The 23,303-nt window shown below is 44.9% G+C and overlaps 2 protein-coding genes across 22 annotated transcripts; one reads left to right on the top strand and one right to left on the bottom strand.

Annotated features, from left to right (window-relative positions):
* Positions 1–4,815: 4,815 nt before the first annotated feature.
* LOC123079667 (SAC3 family protein A) lies at positions 4,816–20,637 on the bottom strand. 2 transcript variants are annotated; one of them, XM_044502466.1, is made up of 14 exons: positions 20,258–20,637; positions 10,973–11,785; positions 9,581–10,393; positions 9,117–9,215; positions 8,776–8,879; positions 7,893–8,070; positions 7,285–7,752; positions 7,010–7,150; positions 6,789–6,848; positions 6,201–6,331; positions 5,983–6,116; positions 5,653–5,882; positions 5,451–5,568; positions 4,816–5,358 (listed from the first exon to the last, which is right to left on the bottom strand). In XM_044502466.1, exons 1-13 carry the CDS (start codon positions 20,309–20,311, stop codon positions 5,470–5,472), a joined length of 3,324 nt encoding a protein of 1,107 aa, XP_044358401.1. In that variant the 5' UTR covers positions 20,312–20,637; the 3' UTR covers positions 4,816–5,358; positions 5,451–5,469. The 2 variants fall into 2 exon arrangements, with proteins under 2 accessions (XP_044358401.1, XP_044358400.1); XM_044502465.1 differs by having other exon boundaries at positions 4,816–5,568.
* On the top strand, positions 15,435–18,478 carry LOC123079668 (uncharacterized). 20 transcript variants are annotated; one of them, XR_006438074.1, is made up of 7 exons: positions 15,451–15,944; positions 16,066–16,182; positions 16,289–16,343; positions 17,044–17,126; positions 17,198–17,315; positions 17,748–17,839; positions 17,980–18,478. XR_006438074.1 is itself a non-coding variant. In XM_044502471.1 (6 exons), the coding sequence occupies exons 2-6, from the start codon at positions 16,159–16,161 to the stop codon at positions 17,982–17,984; spliced, it is 297 nt and encodes a 98-aa protein (XP_044358406.1). In that variant the 5' UTR covers positions 15,461–15,944; positions 16,066–16,158; the 3' UTR covers positions 17,985–18,478. The 20 variants fall into 20 exon arrangements, 5 of the variants coding, with proteins under 5 accessions (XP_044358403.1, XP_044358406.1, XP_044358402.1 ...); XR_006438071.1 differs by having other exon boundaries at positions 15,457–15,944; positions 16,289–16,396; XM_044502471.1 differs by lacking the exon at positions 17,044–17,126 and having other exon boundaries at positions 15,461–15,944; positions 17,195–17,315.
* Positions 20,638–23,303: the final 2,666 nt, after the last annotated feature.

Genomic DNA, 23,303 nt, shown 5'->3' with positions numbered 1-23,303 from the left:
GTGTCCGGACCTGTCCTGCGATGCAGTGGCCGTGCGCCCAGCGCGCGGCCGCATTCTTTGGCCCCACCAGTCCGCCACGGCCAAAAATGCCCATATATTCGTATCAAAACAAGTTTGCACGTTCAAATATTAATTGTCTAAAAATAAAAATAGTTTTACAACCAAATCGAAATTGTCTCTAATAAAATAGTTTTTACAACCAAATCAAAATTGTCTAGAAAATGAACCAATACATATATTGGTTGCCAATGTGACTCCACGCGTGCTCAACCAAGTCATTTTGAAGATCCAAATGAGTGTGCCAATCACGCAGCTCACGATGGAATTGGACAAACTGTTCAAACGTGGCCGATTCTTAGTGCAGGGGCTCAACATTTTCACCTTGATAATCAAATCCTTGGTCGAAGATGTTGTCATCACGCTCGTCCTCGACGATCATGTTGTGCATGATCACACAAGCAGTCATCACCTTCCAAAGCTTCCCTTCATCCCAAGACAGTGCAGGGTTTCGAACGATACCCCATCAGGATTGAAGCACACCAAAAGCACGTTCCACGTCCTTTCTAGCACTCTCTTGCATTTGGGCAAATCTCGTTCTCTTCTCACCTTGGAGGCTCGAGATTGTCTTCACAAAAGTTGACCACTGAGAATATATACCATCAGCTAGATAGTACCCCTTGTTGTACTGGTGGCCGTTGATCTCAAAGTTGACAGGTGGGGAGTGGCCTTCTGCAAGCCTTGCGAAGACTGGAGAACGCTACAGCACGTTGATATCATTGTGAGAACCTGACATGTCGAAAGAAAGAATGTCATATCCAAAGATCCTGCAAAGCCACCGCTTCTAATATGACAGTGCACGGTTTGACATGCCCCTTGTACTGGCCCTGCCAAGCAAATGGACAGTTCTTCCACTCCGAGTGCATACAATCTATGCTGCCCAGCATGCCTGGAAAGCCTCTAGCTGCGTTGGTCGCCAACAATCTCTCTGTATCAGCGGCAGTTGGCTGCCTCAAGTACTCAGGGCCAAACACTGCCACCACGGCCTGGCAGAACTTGTACAGTGACATCAGACATGTGGTCTCACTCATACGCACATACTCATCCACTAGATCGCCTGGAATTCCATATGCAAGCATGCGGATGGCCGCGGTGCATTTCTGGTAAGAAGAGAATCCAAGCTTGCCAAGGGCATCTGTTTTGCACTCGAAGTATGGGTCATGAGCAACCACTCCCTCTCGGATACGGTTGAACACATGCCTTGCCATACGAAAACGGCGACGGAATTTATCCGGCTTGAAGAGCGGGGTGTTCGCAAAGTAATCGGCATAGAGCAGGGCGTGGCCTCTCTCCCTGTTGCGGTTCAGGTTGGGAGCATGGCCAGGGAGTGACCCCCTATACCGAGGAAGCTGTCGTTGAATGTGGTCGTGAACGACCAGTGCAGCCACCACAAGATCTTCATCATCCGACGACGAATCGTCCGATGAACAAATGAAGTGGTGGAATAAAAATTCATCTCCACTGTCCATACCTTTATGGGCAAAGTGTCGAACACCTTGCGGTCGTGGTGGCAAAGAGGCCGCGATTATCACCTCGATGCAGCAGGGGTGGTTGGCGGCCGGCTACTGGCCGCTCTGGAGCACTCGTCTGAACCTGCGGTGGCCGCCGTGGTACGTCGCCGGCGGTCGTATCCCCTCTTCCACCGGCTACGACGGCGACGGCCAAACCTCCTCCGATCGACAGCCAAAACTACGGCGAAAGCGCGGGCGTGGTGGCGGCCATGTCAAGACGTGGTTTGGTATGGACGGCCAGGGGCTGCGCAGTGAGGAGGCGGCTGGAGAATAGCGGTGACGCCGGTGGCGGGGCGGGGCGGGAAGAGGGGGTGGAGGCATTGGAAGCGAAGGGACTGCTAGTGTCCCCGACAGGCGGGCCACGGGGGGACAAGGGCGTGCGGCGAGCCCGTCCGTGTGATGTCCGTTTCACCCCAAACTCGGCGCAAGTTTGGGCCGGGGATGGGTCGAAAACGGACGGAATCCGGACATTTGTCCGTTTGGGCCACGCGTTGGGCCGCGCTATTCGTCCATTCTACCCCAAACGTACGCACCCGGACAAGATGGGGTCGCGCGGTGGAGTTGGCCTTAGGCCAGCACCAGCACACGACCCCAAACGGACGTCTGTTTTGCCCGGATTCTGTCCGTCTGGATAGGGCAATGGGGTCGTGTCCGGGCCTTTTCTGGATGCGGTGGCCGTGTGCCCAACGCGCGGACGCATCCTTTGGCCCCATCCTACCCGCCACGGCCAATATGCCCATATATTCATATTTGAATGTTTAATAAAACAAGTTTGCACGTCCAAATATTAATTGTCTCAAATAAAAATAGTTTTACAACCAAATCGAAATTGTCTTGAATAAACATAATGAACCAATACATCTATTGGTTGCCAATGTGATTCCACATGTGCTCAACCAAGTCATTTTGAAGATCCAAATGAGTGTGCCAATCACGCAGTTCACGATGGAATTGGGTAAACTGTTCAAACGTGGCCGGTTCTTGGTGCAGGGGCTCAACATTTTCACCTTGAAAATCAAATCTTTGGTCGAAGATGTTGTTATCACGCTCGTCCTCCACGGTCATGTTGTGCATGATCACACAAGCAGTCATCACCTCCCAAAACTTCCCTTCATCCCATGTCAGTGCAGGGTTTCGAACGATACCCCATCGGGATTGAAGCACACCAAAAGCACGCTCCACATCCTTTCTAGCACTCTCTTGCATTTGGGAAAATCTCGGTCTGTTCTCACCTTGAGGGTTCGAGATTGTCTTCACAAAAGTTGACCACTAAGGATATATATACCATCAGTTAGGTAGTATCCCTTGTTGTAGTGGTGGCCACTGATCTCAAAGTTGACTGGTGGGGAGTAGCCTTCTGCAAGCCTTGCGAAGACTGGAGAACGTTGCAGCATATTGATATCATTGTGAGAACCTGCCATGCCAAAGAAAGAATGCCATATCTAATATCACAGTGCACGCTTTAACATGCCCCTTGTACTGGCCCTGCCAAGCAAATGGACAGTTCTTCCACTCCCAGTGCATACAATCTATGCTGCCAAGCATGCCTGGAAAGCCTCTATCAGCATTGATCGCCAACAGCCTTTTTGTATCAGCGGCATTTGGCTGCCTCAAGTACTCAGGGCCAAACACTGCCACCACGGCCTTGCAGAAGTTGTACAGTGACAGCAGACATGTGGTCTCACTCATGCGCACGTACTCATCCACTAGATCGCCTGGAATTCTATATGCAAGCATGCGGACGGCCGCGGTGCATTTCTGGTAGGAGGAGAATCCAAGCTTGCCAAGGGCATCCGTTTTGCACTCGAAGAATGGGTCATGAGCAACCACTCCCTCTCGGATACGATTGAACACATGCCTTGCCATACGAAAACGGCGACGGAATTTATCCGGTTTGAAGAGCGGGGTCTTCGCAAAGTAATCGGCATAGAGCAGGCGTGGCCTCTCTCTTTGTTGCGGTTCAGGTTGGGAGCAGGGCCAGGGACTGACCCCCTGTACCGAGGCCGCTGCCGTTCAATGTGGTCATGAACGACCGGTGCAGCCACCACGAGATCTTCATCATCTGAGGACGAATCGTCCGATGAATAAATGAAGTGGTTGAAGAAAAATTCATCTCCACTATCCATACCTTTGTGGGCAAAGTGTCAAACACCTTGTGGTCACGGTGGCAAAGAGGCCGCGATGATCACCTCGATGCAGCAGGGGCGTTTGGCGGCCGGCTACAGGCCGCTCTGGAGCACCCGACGGAAGATGCAGTGGTCCATAGCCGTCGCCGGCAGTCGTATCCCCTCTGGCACCGGCTACGACGGTGATGGCCAAAACTCCTACGAAAGCGCGGGCATGGTGGCGACCATGTCGAGACGTGGTTTGGTATGGACGGCCGGGGGATGAGCAGTGAGGAGGCAACCAGAGAATAGTGGCGGCGCCGGCGGCAGGGTGGGGCGGGGGAGGGCGGATGGAGGCGTTGGAGGTGAATGGAGCGCTAGTGCCCCGACACGCGGGCCACGGGGAGGACAAGGGCGTGCGTTCAGCCCGTCAGCGCGATGTCTGTTTCACCCCAAACGCGGTGCATGTTTGGGCCAGGAATGGATCGAAAACGGACGAAAAACGGACATTTGTCCGTTTAGGGCCGCGCATTGGGCCGCGCTATTCATCCGTTCTACCCCAAACGGACTAGGACAGATGGGATGGGGTCGCGCACTAGAGTTGGCCTTATTTAAGTGCCCAAAGGAAGAAGTACAACCCGGCCGTGACATGAGCGTGTAAAGTGTACGCACGAGAGCTGGAAATGAAACCAAGTACGTATGCGTGGTCGCTACGGTCAGTGTAACGCTAACCAGAACCACTGGTGTTACAATTAATTGGGTTACATCGAAAGAAGAATGGCAAGCCAGCAACACTTCTTCATTTCATGTGATGTCCACGGGGATTCTTGTGACGAAAGATTATCAGAACCACATGCAGCCACTGCAGAGACCACAAGCACGAGCTAGCGTCCACTCATTTTTCTCTCAGTACGAGCATTTGGAGAGGCAAACGAATATTGAAGGCACGAGTTTACGAGAAACAACACCACAAATCACAGAACTATTGTTAGTAGTGCAGGCCATCGTTCGGCATAAATACACAAAATAGTTCTGCCATGTATCGACAACGACTGGGGCACTTTTTGTTCAGTAGATATACAGGTAGTATATGATGCAGCTCCCACAAAAAAAATAGTATATGATGCAGAATCATCCAACTCTGAACGAGACAACAAAAACACTTGCATATCATATCCATTGTTCTGCAGTTTACAACGGTCCACAACATGGTAACAGAAAATAAAACATTAGTCACACTTACCACTTGTTCTAACCATGAGAAACATGACTTCTCCTGAGAAAATGAGGGAACAAAATTTTCTAACATCAGTATTGTCGAATTTGACGAAAACTGACATCGAGCAACACCTATGTGAACAAAAATTGTACAGTACACTGAACTGGGTCGACCATATTCTCACCAACATATGCTTATGCCTAGCAGACAGTACAAAAGCAATGCTCGGACCAATATATAACTTTTACCAGGTGATTGGTATCTGTTAGTGCTGCCCATACTTCTGATTATGATACGGGAGTCACAGAGCCAGAGATTTATCGCTTATCAGAACTTGCCAATGGATCCAACGGCATTAGAGCACAATGTGAGGCTACCAAAACGTCGCCTACTCACGTGCTGCATCTGTTTGTGAAGCCAATTAGTTGCAATACCCTTCATCCGCGGTCCATTTCATGTGCATGTCCTGCATTAATATAGTATTCCTCTACTGGCATTGGCAATATGTAATATCGCAGTGCATCAAAGCTCAGTGCCAAAAGGGTAAAAGGTGCTCACCCAATCACCATGACATTCTTTATGATGCTCGCGCCAAAAAATCATCTACGGCAAGAGATGCATCACCATGTGAAACAGCATTATCAGGCTCCGGCATGTATAGAGAAGCGGAAGAAACCTGTCAAGCATAAAGAAATAGCATAATGTTTCAAAGACCATAAGATACCACAAACACACTACATAAACCGGGCGCAAGGTTTACCTTTGTGTCTATCTGTAATTCTCCGCTATTTTCATCTACTGTAAGAACGGCACCATGTGCTTTTAACCATTCCTCACATTCTTCCAAACCATCAGCTACGTTAGCCTCACAAAGTACGTCAACTCTTGTGAATCCCAAAACTCGTGTAACATATCTCACAGGTACAGTTGGCCGATAAGATTTTGACATGCATTTTATTGCCTCAAAACGCATCCGCTCAACATAGAGGTCTGCAAAGCAAATAGCGTAAGTAGACAAGCATCATCTTAACGGAAAAGTTAATATCAAAATTGACAAAAGAATGTCAAGTAAAAGAAATATCATCTTTACCCATAAGACATGAGTTCAAGCCAGGTGCCTTCTTGTATAATTTAAAGAACATGACATAGTTTCCAGATGAAACAGCAGAATGAACTGCAAGTGCATGCTTGACTGTTTCGTCTAGCCTGGCCTCCTTTGACAAGCTGAGGATAACAGATGCATCAAATATGGCTAGTGTAGCAACGGAATAACCATTTTGTATATGCACTTTTATTCAATATATATACCTTGCCATGGATGAAAGCAAGTCTCTTTTGTTATTAGAGTGCAACATGACACACAACAAGTTGTAAGCGGAGAACTCAAGATGACAGCCAGCGATTCCTTCACCGTATAACCTCGTCAGCTGTGATTGGCACTGCCAAGTGTTGCAAAAAATAATAATTAAAGAAACTAGGCTGTTGATTTCATTCTCTTTCAGGCAACTGGATCATCAATACAAATTACTATCAAGTAAGAATACAGCTACTAGTTTCAGAAGACAGTAAAGACAATATCCTACATTACTATAACAATTGCAAATAAGGCTATATGTTTTTGTAAAAGAACTCGCATCGGCTTAACTGGAAGCTAACGACGAGGGGTGGATTCCAAAGGAAATTTGCGCAAGGATTCCAAAGGAAATTTGCGCAAGGATTCCAAAGGATGTTCCACCAGGGAGGAGACTTAAGGTCCTCCCAGCCTCGTGCTGCTATTAAAAATATCACCATCAGTGACCCATTTTTTCTTCTTTATTCTATTCGGAAACTAGAACACGAAATAAGATTGCTTTACTTGTTTCAGCACTATGATGAATCAGAACAAGTTAAGCGAACCTGATTATATTCGGACAAATCTCCAGCTTGAAGTGCGAAGCGTGCATGAGTTTCATAAACCTGAAACAAGAATGAAACAATCAATACAGAAGTTATACAGAAGGAAAAATTAAATAGTTTTGGACAAAGCAGACTGATGCCCCCATGAAAAACAGTGTGATACATCTGAATATTGATATTAAAATGCAGTATACCACAATGAGAGGTTGTTATCAAGATACCTTGACAGTCAGCTCGTTCTGAATCCTCTGAACAGTAAGGTCTTGCCTAATAGATTTCAATTGATCACATTTATAGAGGTAATTCTTTTCAGATGTTTCAACCATGTGAAGAGCTTTCTCTAAGACATCTTCTGGCCTTACCTGCAAAAGATGTGATAAGGAAGCTAAAGGAAGAAAACAGCAACAAGGCATAATTGATCTCTAAATCTAATTTTTGTATCAACGATATATATTCAAGCCTACAGTTTATAGAACAATTAGCAAAGCATCCTCACAGTGGCTGGATCAGGAGCGGATGTAAGGCGTAGATATCGTTTCTCGATTTCCTGACACGTTCCCTTAATTGTAAGTGCGTCCCAGTCGATGTCCTCCACTGCCAAGCTAGCACCATCTCCATTACTTCTATTATTAAGCATTGAAATGGCTCCCCTTGTGTATACATTGGCTGCTCCATTCTTATGTGGTATGGAACTCATAGATTTTGATGATGCACCCTGACTACGTTCAAATCGCTTAGATCTATGCTCCCGTCGCTTCTTCTCCTCGGGTGAATTTGTTAGTGCAATTGAACTGGCATAATATTTCGTAAGATCCTGCTCCTTATCACTGTCACTTGAAGCATTCCCGTTTTTTGTTAGATTCGTATTACCACCAATCCGCTGCTTTTTGGAGGGCCTCTGATTCCATTGGCTTGGAGGAGCCTGACGCGACTGGACAAAGTTTCCAAGATTCCAAGTGTTACCCTGTGACATATAAAACCAAGTATTTTCCCCAGAAAGGGAATTTGAGTAAACAAACAAACCTAGGGTTGATGGTCGTATTCAAATTAAAAAATTCCAGAATGAAAGGCATGTAAGTAATGTTAACCCATCTGAGGGCTTACCGTTCTTCTAGTATTTTCCCAAGTAGTGCAGGCATTACTTTTTGCTGGCTCTTTCGAAACAACTTCCATGTTGTTAGTTACTTTTTCCTCTGCAACAGGCTCCCACCTACTTTTCGTACGTCTACTCGGGCTCCTCCTAGATGTTGAAAAGGAGAACGGACTTGAATCCTTTGCGTTGCTGCCAAAGGATTAAAAAAAAAAGACTAGTTAACCGATTGGCCCTCTTAAGGGAGAGCTTCAGCTTTACTACCATAATCTTAAGCCCTCCCTACGCTCGGGGCATTTCTCAGGGAAGCACTAGTGTCTTTTATACTGTAAGCTGAAACCGTCCCCAGAATCTTTTTCCGTATGCCAGTTCCAGGAAGAAGTTAAACTCTCCCAAGAACAATATAACAGACTATAAAGAATCCACTGAACCAGCCCCGAAAAGTGTCAATGCTTTTCTTTGGGTACACAATTATGCACCTGAGCTGCTTAAGATGCCAAATGGCCCGTACACTCTGTTATCACGCTGAATTTGCAATCCAAAGTCATGTAAGTTATCTTGTGTCTACTTATATTTGCGATAGTCCCTAGGGAAAAGAAATTGCTTTTGGTAACTACTGCCCGTGATGCTGGTAGAGTTATTTTTGTTGTTGAATTTTCACCAAACTTTTAGGTTTAAATGTTAAGGAAAGATGTGAAATCCCATTCATGCCAAACAAAGAGCTGGTTTTCACCAAGTTTTTAGTTGAGTGTTGAGGGAAAATGTGGAATTCAAATTCAAACTCCATTCATGCTGGACAAAGCAAAGCACCTTACAATTTTTACATAGAAAAGAATGATGGTCATTCGTATACGATTGCTGGTTAGTGCAGTAGCATCCCATATAAGAAAAGGTTACCTTGTCATAAATGTGCCTTTGGCATTTTCTGGCAAAGCTAATAACGGCTCAATGTCCCAGTTCTTAGTATGAAGGGTCCCATCAGCAGTTGCCTTGGTGATTATCTGATATTATAGGAAGAGAAAAACGTGGAAGTTAACAACCTCTTATTGAACTCACCATTCACCGCGATATTGAAGGAAAATACAATTTAATAAGGAACAACCAAAATAAACTGAAGGTTTTATTTTGTAAATTTTATTAAACAACCCATGAACCAAGGATCATGCTCTATAAAAAATACTCAGGAAAGCAGAAGCAAAGACAATGATAAAAAGAAGAACAAAAATGGATTACTGAACCTCCTTCATGATGCTTTGGGTGGCAGATCTCTGGGCATCATCCTTGCAACGGGAAAGATTCCGCTCGACATAAGTACAAAGTGAAACAGGGAATGATCCCTGGAGAGCACAAAAATAATATAAAATAGAATGATGGTTAGTGCAAAGTTGTAAAGATTGGTATGAAAACCGATACATGATGCTACAAACATAAGGTGTGTAACAGGATTATTTATCGAAGTCTTAACTTGAAATGTTTGAAACTAGGCACTTCTATTTGAGTCTGGGCTCTGGACTGTAGTGTACAAATCCTACTTCAATAATTGTAATGGTCCACACTAGCATTTCAGTTTTAGAATGTTCACATTTCCATAGGGTTGGTTCATGTGCCTGGAGGACTCCATTGGCTTAGCTGTATAATTATATCATCATCGGACATCGGTGCTCAACAAAAAGAATGGAGTAACTAGAATATATAGTCTCACCTGAATTGCAGCTCCATGACCATCTTGAGCTGCATTCACATCATTCTTGGGCATGTTAACACCAACATAAGCAGGTTTTAGCGATGAATCAACTTCTAATTTCTTCCCAGTTTGGGGCATTGACATTGGGAAACCTGGAGCTATTCGAGGGTTTGTCGGGATGTGTACTTTATTTACACTGGCAACTGTTCTCGTAAAACCCTGCAAAGTTGGTTGAGAGTTTTCATTAACATGATTGACTGAATAAACATTTGAGCTTTGACCTTGCGCATGCAAAGCTTTCTGTTCATCTCGTTGGTTACTTAATGGTAACTGGCCATGACTTGTAGAGTTTTGTTGGTAAGCTGGCGCCTGGTTGGCATAATGGTTCTGAAACCCTGAGACAGCAGCTGTCTTATTAGCATAGGGGTTTTGAAACCCTGGAGTGTCTGGTGACGGGTTGACGTGGTGGCTTTGAAACCCTGGTGTGACTGGTGCCAGATTGACATGCTGGCTTTGAAACCCTGGAGTGTCTGGTGACGGGTTGACGTGCTGGCTTTGAAACCCTGGGGCGCCTGGTGCCGGGTTGACGTGCTGGCTTTGAAACCCTGGGGCGCCTGGTGCCTGGTTGACATGCTGGCTTTGAAACCCTGGGGCGCCTGGTGCCTGGTTGGCATGCTGGCCTTGAAACCCTGGGGTACCTGGTGCCTGGTTGACGTGCTGGCTTTGAAAACCTGGGGCGCCTGGTGCCTGGTTGACGTGCTGGCTTTGAAAACCTGGGGCGCCTGGTGCCTGGTTGACGTGCTGGCTTCGAAACCCTGTGATTCCCGCTGCCTGTCCACACAAAAATGTTAGTCAAAACATGGTAGCAACATGCTATTGCATAAGAAATACTGTCCTTCCAAAAGAAATTTATGATCATTGATGCAGATAAAATTTAACACATGCAACAAAACCGTCAAATGAAAGAAGTATCACAGGTTCCGGTAATCTTTTATGAGCATATTAGAAGTTAAATGCTGCATCATTTGTCACCCAATGCAAGGTTTCAAGTAACACAAGTAACACATATTACGTTGGTCCTACAAGTAACACAAGTAGCTAGAAAGCAGCATGTAGCTTCACTGTTAGATACTCTCTCCATTCCAAATTAACTGAAGCTCTAGCTTTGTCCTAAGTCAAACTTCTCTATGTTAGAAAAATATGCTGATATCTACAAAATGAAATATATATATATATAGTATGAAAATATATCAACCATACTTCCATAGGCAGTTGCACAAAGCTATGTTTAGAAAAAACAAAAACCATAACAAGCTACATGGACAATCCAGAGTTGCACACAAAAATAATGCAAAATGTGATCAAATACATAAATTCTTCAAAAAAAGAGAGCAGAACTGATAATAATACCTGGGGAGGTGCAGTAGGTGCAACAGCATCATTTTTCCGTTGGGTAGTACCTGGTGGAGGTGGCTGGGTACTGGGATATGCATAACCAGAACCGACACTAGCAGATTTTGTATCAGAAGCACTGCTGCCAGCAACTGCGAAGCCACCGGAGTTTGGTGCAGGCTGGTCATAATAATTAGACCACTGGTTGTACTGTTGAGGACAGTGGAAAGAAGTGGTGGGCAGAGAACAAGAACTTTGGGCAGCATTAGTATCTGATGGAGTGTAAGTCTGATATGTCTGGGCGTGAACATCTCCAGAACTTCCTCCAGACCAGGCATTGTTTTGATAATAATAGTTGTTGGTAGCATATGCTTGCGCAGTCTGATCAGCACCAGCATTATAATATGTGTTACTTGTAGGACCAACGTAAGATCCTGAATTTGGAAATGAAGTAAGAGGCTGATATGCAGCACCTGAACTTTGATCTACTCCTTGGTGAACAGAAGAATCGGTTGCTGGTTGTGGATAATTATAGTAATAGTTTGGATAATGTGCAGCATTGTAGCCAGGTTGAACAGAATTTGAGTAAGGTGCATAAGTATTGGTTGCATTAGCTGTGCCAACAGCCGGTTGAGTCACATGAGGTGCACCACTTGTCACATTTTGAGTAGCTCCTGAAACTGAGACATCCCTTTGTGGATCGTAGTAAACTGCATTTTGGTTTGAATTATCCACTGGATAGTTCCAGGAAGCCCCACTTGAAGACCACGCATGATGACCAGATGCTGAAGGTTGGTACTGAGATGAGCTTGGCTGCTCTTCGCTCCAGCCCTGTTATTTAGTGAGACCAAACATATTGTCAGCTCATAATTATGGATCATGAGCAAAGCAGTATCATCAACCTACAATCACTGTTCTAGAAGGTGACAGTCACACACTACAGCAGCGATTTGAAAAAGAACAGAAGAAGCTAGTAAGGAACCTGTGCATTGCTAAGAACTAAAAAAATTGCTATGAGTACTACAAGTTTACAAGATTAATTATTTAATTGAATCGAGATGTTGCTTGGTGTGTCCATGACATTCAAGGAAGAACGGGGTGTTTTTGCAACAGAGATTTCAGTGGCCAGTGAGCAATATAAGTTCAACCTCAGCCATCAATAGCAGATCGGACAGTTGGCACATGATACCAAGGTGAGCGGACCATTACTGCCAAGTGGTTTCTTTACAGGGGTGAAGATATTAAATCCAGTGGTAGAAATCCGGAAGGAACCATAAAGGCAATAGCCATTTGCCAGCGTACCAAGTGATCCTCATCAAAAATGCATGACCACGGCCCAATGTATTTATAGGATGCATCTTTTTTCCTATCTAAGGCAGAATTCCCTGCTGATGTGGCAAATTTCTATGAAAAAATATGCACAGAGAGAGAGAGAGAGATCTAAATGGCTAATGTAACAAATAAATGAGCAATTCCTCGCAAAAAAGTGAGTAATGGCGTCAATGAGACACTCCACATCAATTAATTAGTATACACAAATAACGAAACAATAGCATTAACTGGCTGCAAACTGCAGTTTGAGCAACACTGCTTAACAACTAAACACAAGTGTTAAGTGATTTTGCTAAGCTCAACTTTTTTTTCTCGAGTCCATTTTGTGACAATTGTGTATGCATGGAGACTGATGTGATATTAAGCATATGACTGGATGCTGATCCAATGGATTATGCTTAAGAAAAATTCAGTTGTTTTACAAATGGACAGCCCAAATGTTAAATCTTCACAGTATGGCCAAAGCCATGAACTCATGCCATAGAAAATACATGCCTTGACAACACAAACCAATACCAGACAGCAATTGGCGCCCACCGTGCATTGCTGAGAACAAATCACCCAATGAACTTGCCATATATAATTGGGGCATTACTTCAAAAGTTTATCCTATAATCCAAGTCTATGTGGTCGCCTATGCTGCCTTGATACTTCATCAAGTTGGCGTACGGGTATCAGATGCAGTACTTAATACTGATGGAGTAAGTGACTAGAGTACATGGCAAATAGGGAAGGTGGAGGCTGTGCAAGCGGGTGGGAGAGGGTAATTTTCTTTGCTGCATTCCATATACCGCCACATACTGCGCTCATTGTGTATGTGTTGTAGACAGATATAGAGAAGGGAGTTTGTCAGAAGAGTTTGTGTCAAAACGAGGAGTTTTATCTTAGTTATATCCAACCTAGCATTAGGTACTCCCTCTGTCCCTAATGTTGAGGTTCACGTATATTGAGGTTCGACTTTGACCATCAATTTGACTCACAAAACGTGTGGTATGTGTCACAAAAGTTATACCATCCCATTCATATTAAAGAGTGGTTTCAAAAGATATAATTTTTTTACATGTAATCAATATATTGTTAGTGAAAATGCTGGTCAAAGTGTGATAACGAGAACAAGGGCACCATGTAAATAGGGACAGAGGGAATATATTATTAGGAGTCTTTGCCTTGGGAATCAAGTTATGCTGAGGCAGGGACGAGGATCCAGCCATCACAAGCTGGAATTACTGTTCAGTGAACAGTAATCATCCACGAATGTCTATATAAGGGATGTATCTGGTATCCCTATTGTGAGGAGTCAAGCAAGAACATCAATCTGTTCTCTAGTTATTCTCTCTTCTCAATCTATGTCTACCCAATCCCTAGCAGCCCCGCAGAACTTTTTTGTTTCGGTATCTCTGGAATATGAGTCAAGGATCTTACTCTCAAGAGTGCTTCGATAGGCTCCACTCTATCCCCTGAATAAGTCAGGCTCCGTTAGCTTGGCTGAGATGGGGATAACGAGTCGACATTAAAGCCCCCAACGTTCTGCCAGACACTGGACAGGGTACACTCTGTAAATGTGCAGAGCCAAGTGTAGTTTCGAAAAGGAGTAGGCACTTCTAGGCCCCTTCCCAGCTACTGGATCACTCCAGTGCTTCTGGGCCATCTGGCTATCTTCAGAATGGTAATTATCCCGCTGTAAATCTAGGTTCACATGGGGGGAGTCCCCGTCCTCGTCACTAATTGGAGAATAGGACCCCATTGTCATCCCTACTCCCTCCCTCTCAATACCACTTCTTGGAGTCTGGACGCCAATTCGTTCTCAGTCTATTGCGGTCTCCATTTCTTCTATATTTTCAAATATATATACCAGTGTACCATTGTTTCATCATATCCTGGTTGTGGGAAATTTTTGAATCACCATATCCGAAGCACCATCCATATCAGGGCAAGTAGATGGTCACAGCACAGTGTTTTCATCAATAGATCGTTGATCTTAGCTATCAATACCAGTTAGCAAGTTACAGATACTCAACCTAGGTAATAACAACACAGGCTCTCAGATAACTATAGCATATCGATAGGGCCACGGATCAGGGGTTTCATCCTTGCTCTTTGAGCCTATCTTCCGGCGTTATGTGGATACATGTAAGTGTTGAGGGTCTGCGGAAAAAATCTAGGAATTGCGGCAAGGTACGAGGAAGGCAAACCTGCTTCGAAGATTCAAGGCAGGTTTTCAGATTAGGAAAGATCCAGCTTGAGTAGTATTCCTATTGGGAAGGGGGAGGGGGGTGTTACTACATAACGGTGTAGTTTGAGTCCTAATATGAATCCTAATCTTTTGAGTTTTGAGTCTAGCATCTGTATCCGTAAGGCAGACCATCTACATAAAGAAGCAGACACGCGGCATCAATCAAATCAACGAAATGGAAGAAATTCATCTTCTATTCGTTCCAGAATGACCTAGCCCTCCTCCAGTCCTCCCAGCACCTAGGGCTTCCAGCCCTATCCCTAGCGTGTGCCCCATGGCACCCGAGTGCCAAGTTCCTGACCCTAGCCTAATCCTGCTCCACAGCCTCCGCTCCAAGAGCTCAAGCACTAGCATCCAGGTAATGCCCATTTACAAGCTACCGCTATTGTCGGATAACACCAGTTCCAAAAAAAACTGGTCACCAAACATTGCCCAGACAGATGAAGCTAGTATAAGACAGCGTACATCGAAAACATCACATCCACCATGACAGCTCCAGTTAGACATATTCACTTATCATGCAAGAACACAAACAATTCTAGGTAATCCGTCAAACATGAGCACCCAAGTTGGGAGCCAACATTAAGCTTCCCAAAGGATGACACCCTGAGTACTTCACAACTTTACTTACATAAAACTATCACATTAACTAACTACTATGTATACACCCAAGTTGGGCTAAATCACTAGGATGGTATATCATGTATCTACACTACTATTAAAAGAGCAAACATGAATTCCTCTAAAACCACACTACGAAGTGTACACAGAAGTACCAGAGACGTTTGATCAATCCCACTAAATCACATTCAACGTTCTATATTACATCGAAGGTCTACCACACAAATCAACGCTCTTGATTAAATGTTCTGCCAGGGCAGACTACCCCGCCCACGTCCTGCTTCTCCCACGATCTATACCTCACGCAAGCAAATCGCCGCACAACACGCCGCTAGACGCAACTGAGCCCCTATTCATCAGGTTGACCTTCCCTGCCTTGACTGCGCCCCCGCCTCCCTCCCCACCCCGCCGTGCTCCCTCTCCCTCCCCTCTATGGTCGTATGACGCCCGCTGCCGGCGCAACCTCCCTTCACCCCCGCTCGACGTCGCCCTGCCCATCTGCCTCTCCCATGGCGCACGGCACCTGCCGCCGGACCCGCCCTTCCGCCATCTCCTGTATCGTCGGCGCAACCTCCCTTCGCACCGCTCGCCGTCGGGTTGTCCGGCCCATGCGCCTCTCCTACGACGCCAGCCTCCAGCCCCGCCATCTCCTGTGGTGCACGACGCCCGCCGCTGGCCCCGCCCTTCCGCATCTCCTATGGCGCGCGCGCCTGTCCGTCGGCCACGCCCGTCCGCCTCTCCTGTGGCACACGACTGTTGCTGTGTACGTCTGGAACAACGCCACAGGGTGGCCCTCCCTCATCGGTAAATTTTGCGTCGAGCTTATTTTGTTTGATTTCATATGCTGTGTGCCAAATTCTAAATTCTGAAGGCTGTGGCTGGAATTGCCGTTCCATTCTCATGTTGAACTAATGTGTGATACTAGGTCTTTGCATCTTCAATGATTCATCCCGGGAGCCATATGATCTGTCAGATGATGACACTAATTTGCAGAAGAAGTTCACACGTCTAAGGGATCATGCAGCTGCACTGCGAAACTACTGTATAATCCTGACCTTTCTTTCTTTTGTCTTCACAAGGTTGAAAGCGCTCTTGGTTCTGCTGAAAAGCTTGTGAGAGCATCACCTGATGAGCTGTTCCACTACTAGGGTGATCTTGTTCAAGCACTGGTACATGTTCGTTGTTCTGATGTCGTGATAGAAGGTGAGGAAGATTTTGCGGAAGAAAAGCGACAGAAGGCATTAGTCGCCTTGCTGGTAACCAGCCCATTTGAATCATTTTTGCTTTGCATTTTCTTCAGGATTTGGTACATGTGTATTTTCACATAATTTTTAACAAACCAATTCATAGATTCGTTGTATATGAATAACCGACCAAACAAAGACCGGTGATAATCAGCGTCATCCCGGACCTAACGAACATTTTAGTCTGAATTTATCTAACACTATGGGAATAGGGTAAATGATAACCAAAAGTTAGAAATCTGACATTATGATTGATCATACTATCTGTAATCCATACTCTTCTGCTTTATGGGAGTTAGTCTGTCGATCATCATGACCAACTGAAAATAATTAAACCGGTAGATCCCGACCTCAAATGGCGCGAGTGCTCTATGAAAGCTTGGGATTTACCCCGCTAATGTACTTGTATTAGGACGTTCTCTACACGTTCGGAATAGATTATCAAGAAAATTTATCTAAAGTCTGATCAAATTCATTTAGATTCAGTTTAATTATAGTGTCTGTTCATTTTTTACATTGATTTTATCATATTATAAAATTGTCATACCGTATAGTTCTTAAAACTGCATATGTTTTCCTGCTGCAAGTGCCACTGTTGTCACAATGCTGCAAAGAGACGGTGCATGGATGCATTTTTTAACTCTCATGAGTGCTTGTAGAAGAAGAATTGTACAATGCGGAAAGATGTTATTTGCATCTGCAAAGAGGGATCATATTTGTAGATTGATTCCATAAGAATCAGGTCACTCCTTGACTAATTCGATCTTGAATTATTTGCATTTTTTTAACATGGTTGGAGATGTCGTGTAGCAGGAGCAGGAGCTAATGGACAGTCAGTGAGCCCCAAGGGCGGTGGCCCCTGCAACATGAAGAAGACCATCCAGACAAAGGGGAGGTACACGGATAGCCAAGGATGCAAGGAGACGTGCAGGTCTGCGTTTCAGAGTTATCTCTTTCAGCACCAGCGATTAAATGGTCCGTAGCTGGTCAGGCGTGCTTGCATAAAATGTACTTTGTTAGTTGCTAGAGCCATGCTAGCTTTGTATGTTGTTCTTGCAGCCTCAACTAGCTAATTCTATTTAAAGCTAATGTTGTTCTATCCTTCCAATTACTGTTGTTATTCAGATTTTTTTCTTTTTTTGTTGTCATTCAGAGTACAAATGTTATGAGAATTTCAGGATTTTTGTCATATCTCCCAGTTACCTTAATTTTGTAAGTTGTGTTCTAATTCAATTTTGATTTCCTTTCACAATAGCCTACTTTAAAGCTGTGTGAATCCATTATTTTCCTTTTGAGTTTGCTGTAGAGCAGTGGAGGCGAGTTGGGAACCTTTTTTTTTAACTTGGTGGATGTACTGTTGTAGCGATGGAGATTTGCCTGAATGTTGCTTTCCTCCGCGTGAAGTGCCTAGAATTCTCGAAGGCGTCAACAAGACCCGAAGGAGATTGACAAAGTGTAGGCAAGAACGTTGATCTCAAGTTCATTGTTGTCTTTTTCTATCTGAACATTTTCTTATTTGGAGTTGCAGTCAATTTATGGTGTATTGTAGTTTGTTTGGTTGCATCAATCAAGAGGGCTAATATGATGTATTGCAGATTGACAAGGTTTGGTTGCATCAACGAATTGATTTAAGACAAGATAACAATGGGAACCATTGTCCTAAAGTCAGCTGGATCATCAAAGTTCTCTGTGCAGCAAAGCCTGATAGGCGTGTTGGATGTTGCTGCATGTCTCAGCCAACAGAGTGATGATACTGCTGTTGGATCTCCAGCAACATGCTACCATAGCTCTTCGGGAAGCAAAAAGCTGAGAATTGGCAGATGACCGATCTCATGTTGTGATGTGCTTTAGGTGTGTTGCTCACCGTTCTGGCTGTTTTGTTGTTTCAAACATCTCAATTTAGTTTGGTCATTCGAGAACTATAGCGTGGTCAAGTGTATTGACTTTGTCGTTCAGCTCTCCGCTTGAGATTATTTTAGTTCTGATTTACTTTCATTTACTTTGTTTTGCAAGTAGCATGTCCTTAGCGTGCCACCGTGTCAGTACAATGCCAGTTTTTGTGTTTCATATAATGCTTAATTACAGTTGATTGTACCTTTATTTCTAAACAAACAAAATCAACTGTAATTTTGTAACTCAATGCAGATTGAATTATCATACATTCTGTATAAATGTAATGCCTATTATATATTTCTGAAGTGTATTAATAACTGGAGAATACTATTATGGGGCTAATCAGAATATGGAAATCCATGACATGTTCCGATGCACACTTATACTGATGTTAGCAAGAGATAGAATCAATACATTGATGTAGCATATCTGCACTGTTCATGTACACTGAAAGTGACTAACTCTATTGTTTTTTCCCCTCGCCAACTTAATACAGTATAGTTCCCATTTAATCTAAATTGAGTCAGTGATTAACTGGTTATTTCTTCTGCAATTGCTGCATCAAATCATGCGACATGCTTTCCCGTGAGCTAGCTTCTTCAATACATGCTTCTCTGAATTTCTACAAGCTAAATTAGTACATGCTTCTCTGAATGTTGGCCTGCCAATTGTATTGGATTTTTATATGTTATAATTTGCCCTATCTCCTCTTCCTACACCCAAGAAAAATAATTAGAAAGCATGAAAGATGCCAATCAATATTTTCTGCTGGATATGTCAATTGTTGTAGCTATTCCTACATCCATCGATAGGCCAAGATTTGTTTTTACAAAGCATGAAAGATGCCAAATATGCTGGATTGAATCCAAGCAAGATTCGAGGAGATTGTATGTAGGGCATTTATGCCAATGGATTACTGCATTTTTTTTAGTTTCTAGACCATTTGAATGGAAGAACTGTGCAGAATCTCTTTGACAATCTATGGAAAATGCACCTAAAATTCAGTACATGCTTCTCTGAATATCTTGAATAAAGTAAGCAAGATTTGTTCGTATACGTTGTCTGCCAATCGTTATTGGTACCATGCATGCATATGTTTCAGATTCTTAATCCAAGTGCCACTTCTATACGTGATAAGGTGAACTTTTGATTCTCTTTGTGCATGTTCATTATATTTGTAGCAGTAATTGACAGTGGTGAAGATCAGTCAATTTTGCAGCAAACTCATATTTCTAGACGAATATTCATGGTGTTGTTGTGGCTGCATTTGTATACTGCTGTTTTCCAACATGTTTGTGTGACAAGAAAATAATTAAACATCAGTCACGGTCGTCAATTCATCATTTTCCACATTTTTTGGTGACTACAGTATATAAATCACATCCCGACCACCACGGCCGCAACAGAGATCACAAGGAACATGAGAGAAGATAGCAAGATCCATAACCCCCTCCTACTCATTTATCGTCATACACAGTTTTTTTGCTTGTATTTGTTCAAGAATAAAAACATTGTGTATTCGTTTAATTCCTATGAAGTTCTCTTAGTCATATTTCAGACGTGCATTGCACGTGCAAGCTTACTAGTACGTTAAAGCAGGTGAATGAGCAAAGTAACAGTGACAAAATACACTACATCAACTACTTCAGTTGTACGCTGGTCAAAATTCCTACACTTGTGAGGCAGTAAATTAGCAAAATCGGATGTCAAATCCAATCTCCAGCAGCCAGAAGAAGCTATCCACGTGCCCCAGGTGACCTAAGTATCCCACAGCAAAGCGAAGAAGCAGACGCTATATAATAATAATGCGAATCAACTAGCAACCTAGCCGTCTGCGCGACCAATCTGCATCTCACAGTTCTCAAGCCATAACCGGAACTCAACGAATCGCGCGCAAGCCCAGGAAAGGTTAAAACAGGGCGGAAGCAAAGGCCTGCCAAGCTCGGGATTCCTGAGTGACGAGGAGCGGCGCAAGCATACCTCGTTGGGCTTGGGGTCGGATCCGGCAGCCACCTCGCCTCCCTGGGCCGCCATCCCCCCGCGCCCCGGAGCTCGGGAGCTCGGGCGGAAACCCTAGCCGCTCGCCGCAGAGAGCAGAGGCGCCCGACTTCGCCGCTGGTACGGACGGATAGAGCCGGATCGAAAGGACGCGCGCGCCAAGCGAAAATGAGGCACGCGGGGAATCGGAGGCGTGTGGGGGGCGAGGGGCGATTGGCCGAGGAGACACGGAGGGGGGTTCTTCTGGCCCGGCGGTGGCTTGGTGGAGAGGAGTGTGGGAGGCGGCGGAGTGGATTGGTGTCTGTAAGCGGGCGAGTGCTGCGGGAGGGGGGAGAGGAGGGGGGTCGGCGATGAATCGGGAGGGGGAAGCGCCGACGACGACGAGGGGCAGCGAAGAAACTTGTGGGTGGGTGGGCTTCCGCGCTCGGCTTTATTAGGGGCCGTGGGTCGTGGGTTGGTGTGGGTGGTAAGGGAGCAATGAATATGGGACTGGACACTTGGGGGGCTGATGGGCCTAGACCGTCAGACGGCCCGCGAAACAGAATATTTTTTCTTTTTTCCCTATTTTTGCATGGCGAAACAGAATATATGGATAGCCATATATACGAACTATTTCTTTTAAAATACTTCCACTCAAAAAAATCTTTAAAAATACTGAACGTTTAAATTCTTGTACATTTTTAAAAATTAAGAACATTTTCATGGATATTTCAAAAAACAGGTAGACACCTTTTTCATTTGTTTTTTAAAATAGCGATAGGCATTTTCCAACTAAAGAAATTATGAATCCCACGGGAACATCAAACTTATCGCTAGGAACCTCAAACTGAAAGGCTTCCAAAGCGCCCCACTACTTCTGCCGTTCCTTTGAGTTGGAAGCGCGTCTCCGGAGTCCAAACAAATTAAACGCTAGAGCAGCACGATGGCAAGGTCGATTGCCAATCAGTAGTGGAGCGAGCACAAGTAGGCTGTTCGATAAGGGCAGAAAATTCAGCGAGACTGACTTTGGCAGGGACTGTGCCAAGCAAGATTTACCGTACGAAAAACAAATCCAAACGAATTGACACCCATCTGCAAAGTTCTGGCCATATTACACCGACAAATTAAGATCTGCAGAGACGCGGGAAGGATTCTGCAATGCATCCCAAACGGGATATCAGAAAAAAGCAAGGGAAATTACAACGCACGAAGAGAACCTATCGGCTCAGCGCTATCATCTTGACACAGCAAGGTTTGCAGCAAATAATCATTCAATTAGTTGCGGGATCTGCAGAAGACAGCCGCGGATCCACAGCCAACACAGCGGAAGAAAAGAAATACATACAGGACAGCAAGAAAACAATTGCATCACCAGATTCGCAACAGGCTAAATGCGGCACCACAAAGAGTCATAAAGCAGAACAGCATCGTCATTAGCATAATTCATAACTGGAGAACAGTTTTGTTAACTCTCGAACCATATAACTCGGCAAACACAGTATTTGCCCATCAGGTTCAGAACACGGAAGCAAACTACTAAGCATAGGATACTACTACTAAGCATAGAAGGCACAGAACCCAGATCAACTACAGATTTCTCCTCTTCTCCACTTTCTTGACCGCGAGCCATGGCTGGTGCGCCAGGGCCAGCCAGCGCCGCGGCTCTTCAGCCGCCGAAGCCGTACAGGGTGCGGCCCTGGCGCTTGAGCGCGTAGACGACGTCCATGGCGGTGACGGTCTTGCGGCGGGCGTGCTCGGTGTAGGTGACGGCGTCGCGGATGACGTTCTCGAGGAAGATCTTGAGCACGCCGCGGGTCTCCTCGTAGATGAGCCCCGAGATGCGCTTCACGCCGCCCCTCCGGGCCAGCCTCCGGATCGCCGGCTTGGTGATGCCCTGGATGTTGTCGCGCAGGACCTTGCGGTGGCGCTTCGCGCCGCCCTTGCCGAGCCCCTTGCCGCCCTTGCCCCGCCCCGACATGGCTGCCTGCTCCGAGTAGCTTGAGAGAAAAGGGGATTTGGGGGTTTTTGAGCGGGGATTGGTGGGTGGAAGAGATGGGTGAGGTGAGACGGGGGAAGGGGTAGTATATAAGGGTGAGGGGAGGTTGTGGAGGCGGCTGGAGCCGTCCGATGGAGAGGAAATGGACGGCTGAGGCAGCTTTTGCCGGAGATGCCGCGGATCGTGCCGTGGACTGGATGCGGATCGGTGACGTGGCAGCGGATCCCAAATTTTGCGATTTTTGCGCCCCCGGTTTGCATCGTGGGCCGAAAAGTAAACGGGGATTGTGGAGTGATGCTGCCTGGCTGGTGGGGACATAGGAAAAAATATGGCGGGAGCACCAATTTAGTTTCATACTCCCTTCATCCAAAATAAATGTCCTGAGCTTAGTACAAATTTGTATTAGAGCTAGTACAAAAAATATTTTTTTTGGATAGAACACTTATTTTGAGACGGAGGAAATATTAAGTTACAAAAATCTGAATTTAGTGCCTACACTGCGACATCTCTTCTCGATACCGTTGGTTACTGTACCGTTCAACACTTATTATCATTTTGAATACACTACACAAACGTTCATACAAACACATATACACTCACCCCTATGAACCTACGCGTACTCTATCCCTAACGTTGGTTACTGTACCGTTCAACATATTCTAACATGTTTATAAAGCTTTTTTGTCAATTAGTAAAATAAGAAATGACATTTTTTAATAGTGTACTATAGTTTCTAAAAATTGAGTAGAACTTACAAATATTGTAATTGTGCTTGACTATATCAAGCTGCTAACATGTTGTTTCAAATATGCAATTCTGTTTGAAACTCTGGGATGTGTAGTCTTCAATTATATTTTTGAACCCTATAATTCTTAAGAAAACATGGATTGTTGCGCACGAGAGAGGGGCACAAAAGCCAACTACCATAGAGAAACCCTAGCTGTTGCGGGTGAATGGTGAACAATTTCATGTGTCTTCGTCAACCAATTTGAGAGTGTGTGCTCTGGGTGGGCAAGACCCATCCAAAGTTTCTAAGGGCACGTTTGGTAACCT

The sequence above is a fragment of the Triticum aestivum genome, chromosome 3D (genome assembly GCF_018294505.1).
Source record: "Triticum aestivum cultivar Chinese Spring chromosome 3D, IWGSC CS RefSeq v2.1, whole genome shotgun sequence".
NCBI lineage: Eukaryota > Viridiplantae > Streptophyta > Magnoliopsida > Poales > Poaceae > Triticum > Triticum aestivum.
Note: the sequence above shows the minus strand (reverse complement) of the source record. Positions and strands in the feature narration are given on the sequence as shown.

Bases quoted from the DNA above. Each gene is read 5' to 3' on its own strand.
- LOC123079668 (XM_044502467.1), top strand. From the start codon at position 15,581: ATGACGCCCGCTGCCGGCGCAACCTCCCTTCACCCCCGCTCGACGTCG. The intron at 15,945-16,065 runs GTAAATTTTGCG...GTGTGATACTAG, and splicing joins AGGGTGGCCCTCCCTCATCG to GTCTTTGCATCTTCAATGAT.
- LOC123079667 (XM_044502465.1), bottom strand. From the start codon at position 20,311: ATGGCGGCCCAGGGAGGCGAGGTGGCTGCCGGATCCGACCCCAAGCCC. The intron at 10,394-10,972 runs GTATTATTATCA...TTGTGTGGACAG, and splicing joins CACCTACTGCACCTCCCCAG to GCAGCGGGAATCACAGGGTT. The intron at 8,880-9,116 runs GTTCAGTAATCC...CTATAATATCAG, and splicing joins CCCAAAGCATCATGAAGGAG to ATAATCACCAAGGCAACTGC.